Source organism: Parus major, chromosome 4, assembly GCF_001522545.3.
Source record: "Parus major isolate Abel chromosome 4, Parus_major1.1, whole genome shotgun sequence".
Lineage (NCBI taxonomy): Eukaryota > Metazoa > Chordata > Aves > Passeriformes > Paridae > Parus > Parus major.
Window position 1 is genome coordinate 67,787,502 of NC_031771.1, and position 6,738 is coordinate 67,794,239.

A 6,738-nucleotide genomic window follows, 5' to 3' on the forward strand; every position below is an offset into this window, starting at 1 on the left:
TCTTTCCCCTTTCCTCTTTCCCCTTTCCCCTTTCCCCTTTCCCCTTTCTTTTTATTTTCCTCCCCGTCTTGGGGACTGTTCTGATTCCATCAGCGCTTCCATCACAATTTATCCCACAGGGATCCATCCCACCCACTCCAAGGTCCTCAGCCACCTCCTCTTGTCCCCAGAGTCCCGTGTGCCAGCGTGACCCCGTGTCCCCTGTGTCCCCAGTGTCCCCCAGCAGTGTCACCATGTGCCTGCCCCGCTGCCTCCTGCTCCTGGCCAGCCTCATCCCGCCAGGTATGGGGACAACGACACCCTCGGGATTGTCCCCTGCGGCGCTGGAGGCCGGGATTGGCCCCAGCATGGGTGGGAGTGGGAGCCAGGATGGAATCTGGGGGAACCCAAGGCTGCTCCTGGCACAGCGAATGCTCCTGGGGGGATTCGCCGTGATCCCAAGCTCCTGACGGGCAGGGATGGGGTGACAAGGGGACAGCCAGGCCATGGGAGCAAGAACAAGGAGCCAGGGTGAGGAAACAGGGTGAGGAAATAAATTCGGGAGCTCAAGTGATCACTTCCCCCTTTTTCCTCATTATTTAGGCCCAAAAGATCCAGCTTTTCCCAGCTATCTCCCCCTTCCCCACCCCAAAACCTCCTCTTGGGGGGGTTTATCCCAAATCCCGCCTCCTCTCCCACCTTCTCCATCAAGCACAGGTCCCGTGCTTGTCCTCAAAGTGTCCCCAACATGTCCTGGAGGGAAGTGGGGACACTTCTGGCTCCCTGATCCCCGTTTTCCCTGGCACAGCCCTCGGCTCCTGGGGGGTCTCATACCCCGAGTCCCTGCAGGCCAGTGGGGGGTCCTGCCTGGTTGTCCCCTGCACCTTCAGCTACCCCACGGATGTGACAACCGCCGACGGCATCGTGGCCATCTGGTACAAGGACTACGATGGCCAGCGGACGCTGGTGTTCCACTCCACCACTCCCCAGGATGTGGATCCCCGTTTTGGGGGTCGTGCCCAGCTCCTGGGGGACCCCATGGCCCGGAATTGCACCCTGCTGCTGCGGGGGGTGACACCAGGGGACAGTGGCCTCTACAGGTTCCGCTTCGAGATCATCAACGGCGACCGCTGGTCGGCGTCGCGGGATGTGACCCTGAGCGTTTCGGGTGGGTAAAACACCGAAATTCCCCCAAAAAAATCCCCTTCTTGCCCATTCCATGAGGTCATCCTGGCCTCTGCTCTCCATCCCAGAGGATCTGGAGAGTCCCAGCGTCACCAGCAGTGAGGAGCAGACCGAGGGACAAAGGTCCACCTTGCAGTGCTCCACGCCCTACGTTTGTCCCGGGGGTGACATCGTCCTGCGCTGGGAGGGCTACGACCCCCGGGTGTCCGAGGTGTCCGGCCGCATCCAGCTGGACACCAGCGGGGTCAGCCACCAGGTGAACCTGACCAGCTCCTTCTCCTGGAAGGACCATTCCAAGAAGCTGCTCTGCGAGGTTTCCGACGGATCCAAGAGGGCGAGCACGGAGGTGGTGCTGCGGGTCAGGCGTACGTGGGGTGGGGACAGGGGACACCTCTGCCACGGCCACCACGGCCAGGTCCCCCTCCTGCCACCCCCTCCTGCCCTGCGGCATTTTCCTCCTGCTTCTCCCTCCCTTTCCTGCTCCCTGGCCACTTCTGTCCCTTAGGTGCCACCTCGTGTCACCCACCTCCCCTCTCCCCTGCCCCAGGGCGGTGACACCGCATCCCTCTGTGCCCCCCTAGACACCCCCAAGGACACCCGGGTGTCGCTGAGCCCATCCTCGGGGAACATCGGCGTGGGTGACACGGTGACGCTGAGCTGTGAGGTTGGCAGCAGCCACCCGCCGGTCTCGGGGTACCACTGGTACAAGGACGGGGTGGCCGTGGGCACCGAGCGGGTGCTGGCCCTGCGGGGCGTGCGCCGCCAGGACCACGGGCGGTACCGCTGCGAGGCCCAGAACGTCCTCGGCATCGGGGTGTCACCTGATGTCACCCTCCGCGTGTTCTGTAAGTGCCACGGGAGCTCTGCCGGGCTGGGACATCCGTGTCCGAGTGTCCCACGTTGGGGTGGGGTGGGGTGGGCTGGGATGGATGGAGGAGGCTGGTGCTGCTGGAGGTCCGGGAATTGGGGTGTCCGTGCAGGAGGACGGTGGTGGCCCCGTTCCGCTTCACCTGTGTCCCTTGTCCTCGTGATCCCAAAAAACAGGGCGGGATTTCCAGCCAAGGGAAATCTGGGAAGGGTTTGGGAGCTCGTGGAGATGCAGAGCTGTGGTGGGAAGGGACCTCATGGATCATTCCCACCCCTGCCGTGTGCAGGGGCACTTCCTGCTATCCCAGCTGGATCCAGGTCGTGTCCAAGCTGGCCTCGGACATTTTCAGGGATCCGGGGGGCAGCCACGGCTTCTCTGGGAATTCCAGCCCCTTCCCACCCCCTCAGGGAAGGGAAGAGGTTCCTGTTCCCAGCAGATCCCACAGCAAAGACAAATCCCAGTCTTCCCTGCCCAGCTGGAATCCCACAGGGAGCATCTCCCCACAGATGGGTCCCTGTGCTCCCCCCAGCGCCCCCCGTGCCCACCCTGAGAGGTGACAGACCCCTCCCCACCCACCGTGAGTTTGTCCCCAAGGCTCTGCTCCAAAGCCAGCTGTCCCCAGCTGGTGGCAGGGGACAAACCCAAACATCCCCCAGCTCTGTTGTCACCCCCTGAGGGGCTCCCATCTCCTCCCAGGCTCTGGAATGGGGGATTTGGGGTGGGGGTTCTGTTTTCCTGTCCCCGGGGCCATCCTGGACACATCCCTTCCCCCTCAGCCGCAGAGATCTCGGCCAGCCCTGCAGCCGAGGTGCGGGAGGGGACGGCCACCACCTTGTCCTGCGACGTCCCCGGGCGGGAGGGACATCCCGATGAGCTGACCTACACCTGGTACAAGAACAGCGCCTGGCTCAAGGAGGGCCCGGCGCACACCCTCCTCTTCCCCGCGGTGACCACCGGCGATGCCGGCTACTACTCCTGCCAAGTGACCAACAGCCAGGGCAGTGACACAGCCCAGGCCATCAGCCTCAGCGTGACGTGTGAGTGCCACCAGCTCCTGCCATGCAGGGCGGTGCAAAACCCCCCAAAATCCAGGAGATCTCCCAAAAAATTAATGGAAAAGCCTCTTCCTGAGTGCCCCGGGGGCAGACGTAGGGGGAGGGAGGGGGTCAGCCCTGCTGGTTGAATTTTATGGGAATACAACAAATTCTGGCCAAGTGTGAAGGTGACATTAAGTGACATTTGGGATGTGTCCATCGCAGCATCTCCCACTAGTCCCCTCCATTCCGTAAGATCTGGGGAGGTTTCTCATGGAGAATCCAGAGGGATAAGAACAGCTCAGGAGGTTTTGGGGGGGAAAATAACCCAGCCACGCATTGGTTGTGACAATTTTGGGGTAAATCTGACCCGGTGACACACTGGACGAGCTGGTTGTGACATCTGGGTTGGGTGGGGGAACACTTCCCATCCCTGGAAGTGCCCAAGGCCAGGTTGGATGGGACTTGGAGCCACCTGGGACAGTAGAAGGTGTCCCTGCCCATGGGACCAGCTGGGATTTCATGTCCCAACTCAAACCACTCCGGGATTTACCCTGTGGCCACACCACGAGGACATCCTGACCTCAGCATCCTCTCCCATCCCACAGATCCACCCCGAATTCCCACCCTCACGCTCTTCCAGGAGACCCAGGGTGGCCGGCTGGTCATCATCCGCTGCACTGTGGACAGCCACCCTCCAGCCACCCTGGCCATCGACCGCGACGGCACCGTGCTGGCCACCAGCGGGGCGCAGGTGGCCCTGCGCCAACGGCTCGGTGTCACCGCCTCCCGCAATTCCCTGCGGCTGGAAATCCGGGATGCGGGACCCCAGGATAGCGGGAAGTACGGCTGCACCGCCAGCAACGTCCACGGCAACGCCAGTGCCACCAAAGTCCTCGTGCCCCGCGGTGAGTCCAGGGTGATGAGGCTGATCTTGGGTTTGGGGTGACTGTGAACCCCCAAAATTGGGGGGAACGCAGCCCTTGGAGCAGGAGGGACCCCTGTGGTGGCACTGGGGGACATGGATGGCACTGGGCGACATGGGTGGCACTGGGGGCTGTCCCTCCTCAGCAGGGTCAGAGCTGCTTTTGGAGCTGAAGGGGCTCCCGGGTTTTGTTTTCCAAAAATGCCAAAAATCAGTAAATTTATCCAAATTTTTCTGCCCCATCCATCCCTACCAGTCACTGCTGCCTGACCCCCAAGTCCAGATAATTTGGGGTGACAGAGGCAGCAGAAGGAGAGAAAAGTCCCCCAAATTCATGTCCAAGAGGCAACATCCTTTAGGATCTCAAAAAACCCCAAAAAGAGATCTCAAGATTCAATTCCAGAGAATCCAAACCTGGATTTGGGTGTGGGAACTGGAATTTGGACAAGGCCAAACAATGGGAGGAAGGGACAGGGTCTGTCCAGGGAAAAACTCACCTGGATGAACCTGGCACTTGGGAAAATCAGGAAAGGGTCAGGAAGTTGGCCTGTGCAGTGTCCCCAGGGAATGTCACCTCCCAAAGACCCACAGAACCCATGGGCTCCAGCAAGAGAGGCGTCTCAGGGAAGCAGAACATGGAATTGTAGCTGGATGGATCCATGGGAAGGATTTCCCGCTTTCTCTGATATCCCACTCCTCCTCCAGCTGCAGGGCTCCTGATCCAGCCCTCGGCAGAGGTGACGGAGGGGACCGCGGTCACCCTGACCTGCGTGGGGACAGGGGACACGGCCGAGAAGCCGCTCTACACCTGGTACAGGAATGGCCGGAGGCTCCAGGACACCTCATTTCCGACCCTGGAATTCCCGTCTGTCCGCGGAGACGACGCCGGCGCCTTCCAGTGCCAGGTCAGGAGCAGGAACAGCAGTGACACGTCGGAGACTGTTCCGCTCCGAGTGTTCTGTGAGTGTCCTGTGAGAATTCCAGAGGGCCCTGGGGCTGAGCTGGGGCTGCTCCCACCCTGAGGTTTCCCCCATCCCCACCAGCCAAGGAGCTCTTGGGCAGGAATGTGGGGAGGGTGAAAAATTCCCTTTCGGGGAGTAAATCTGGGAGTTTGGGGCAGGAGGAATTTGGAGAATTCCCACCTTCCCGAGAGTTTCAGGAACAATAAATGGTGACAGAACCACGAATGGTTTGGGCTTGGGGGACCTCAAAGCCCATCTCATTCTGACCCCTCTGCCATGGGCAAGGACCCCTCCCACGGCAGCAGGTGGGTCCAACCTGGATGTGCAAGAGTTTCTCAGGCAGCACTGGAAGCATCAATCCCTTGGATTCTCAGGGTTTTCCCAACATATCCAGCGGTGTTTTGTCCCTGGTTTGGGTTGGGAGGGACCTCAAAGCCCTTCCTACCCCAACCCCTCTCCCCTTGGCAGGGACATCTTCCACTCTCCCAGATTATTCCAGAACCCAACCTGGATGATCAGGCGGTGTTGGAAGGATCAATCCCTTGGATTCTGGGAATTTTCCCAATTTCATGGATTCAGTTTTCCCCCCACAGACCCCCCGAGGCAGCCGGTGCTGAGCTCGTTCCTGCAGAGCCAGGGCGGCCACCTGGGAATCATCCAGTGCTCCGTGGGGAGTGATCCCGAGTCCAACCTCACCCTCCGGAGAGGCAACGATGTCATTGCCTGCAGCCAGGGCTGTCCCCAAGCCACCAGCCCCAGGGTCCGCGTCACCAGGTCCTACAACAGCCTGAAGGTGGAAATCCGGGATGTGGTAGTGGAGGATGAGGGGATTTACGTGTGCCAGGCTGGGAATTCCCAAGGAAACTCCAGCGCCACTGTGGATTTCAAGGCCGACAGTGAGTGGGGAGAGGGGACAGGGGACGGGATTGTGGCATCTGGGAATGTTCTGGGAGAGGGGAGAGCGGGAAGGGAATGCTGGGGAAGGAGGCAAGCTCAGGAGATGGTGGCAGGAGGAGCAGAAATGCCACACAGGAATGCCACACGGAAATGCCACACGGAAATGCCACACGGAAATGCCACACGGAAATGCCACATGGAAATGTCACACGGAAATGCCACATGGAAATGTCACACGGAAATGCCACACGGGAATGCCACACGGAAATGCCACACGGAAATGCCACATGTCCATGAAATCCAGACATGGTGGCTCCCCCACGACATTCCAGCCCCTGGTGGGGATTCCCTGGCTGTGTGTGACAGGAGCACGGAGCAAGACGTGGCCAGGCGGTGTCCCTGGGCTGGTGGCACTGCCAGGCTCACAGCTGTCCCCACCACGGCACTGTGGGATCAGCTGGAATTTGTCCTTGGTGGCTTTGGGGGGTTGTCACCCCACCATTGACACCAGACCCCGTTTGCTCCTGCCCACAGCTGCCAATGTCACCGTGTCCCCATCCCCCCACGTGCTGGAGGGTGACAATGCCACCCTCACCTGTCACCTGAGCAGCGGCTCCACAGCTGTCCCCAAAGTCACCTGGTACCACAACGGGCAGCAGGTCACCGGGGGCTCAGCCACCTCGCTGCTGCTGTGGCCAGTGGCCAGCAGGGACACCGGGCTCTACCGGTGCCAGGCCAGCACCGCAGGCAGCAGCCGGAGCTCTCCTGACATCCTCCTGGACGTGTTGTGTGCGTACTTTTCCTTTTCCTTTTCCTTTTCCTTTTCCTTTTCCTTTTCCTTTTCCTTTTCCTTTTCCTTTTCCTTTTCCTTTTCCTTTTCCTTTTCCT

At 60.5% G+C, this 6,738-nt stretch overlaps 1 protein-coding gene across 1 annotated transcript in view; it reads left to right on the forward strand.

Moving 5' to 3' along the window:
- The window catches only part of SIGLEC1 (sialic acid binding Ig like lectin 1), a 17,519-nt gene that overhangs the window by 1,387 nt on the left and 9,394 nt on the right, over window positions 1-6,738 (forward strand). The window contains exons 2-10 of the mRNA XM_033513904.1: window positions 120-282; window positions 788-1,147; window positions 1,233-1,529; window positions 1,746-2,009; window positions 2,809-3,069; window positions 3,675-3,974; window positions 4,697-4,951; window positions 5,547-5,849; window positions 6,385-6,643. Coding sequence (XP_033369795.1) covers window positions 120-282; window positions 788-1,147; window positions 1,233-1,529; window positions 1,746-2,009; window positions 2,809-3,069; window positions 3,675-3,974; window positions 4,697-4,951; window positions 5,547-5,849; window positions 6,385-6,643 — 2,462 coding nt within the window. The remainder of the gene's footprint in view (window positions 1-119; window positions 283-787; window positions 1,148-1,232; window positions 1,530-1,745; window positions 2,010-2,808; window positions 3,070-3,674; window positions 3,975-4,696; window positions 4,952-5,546; window positions 5,850-6,384; window positions 6,644-6,738) is intronic.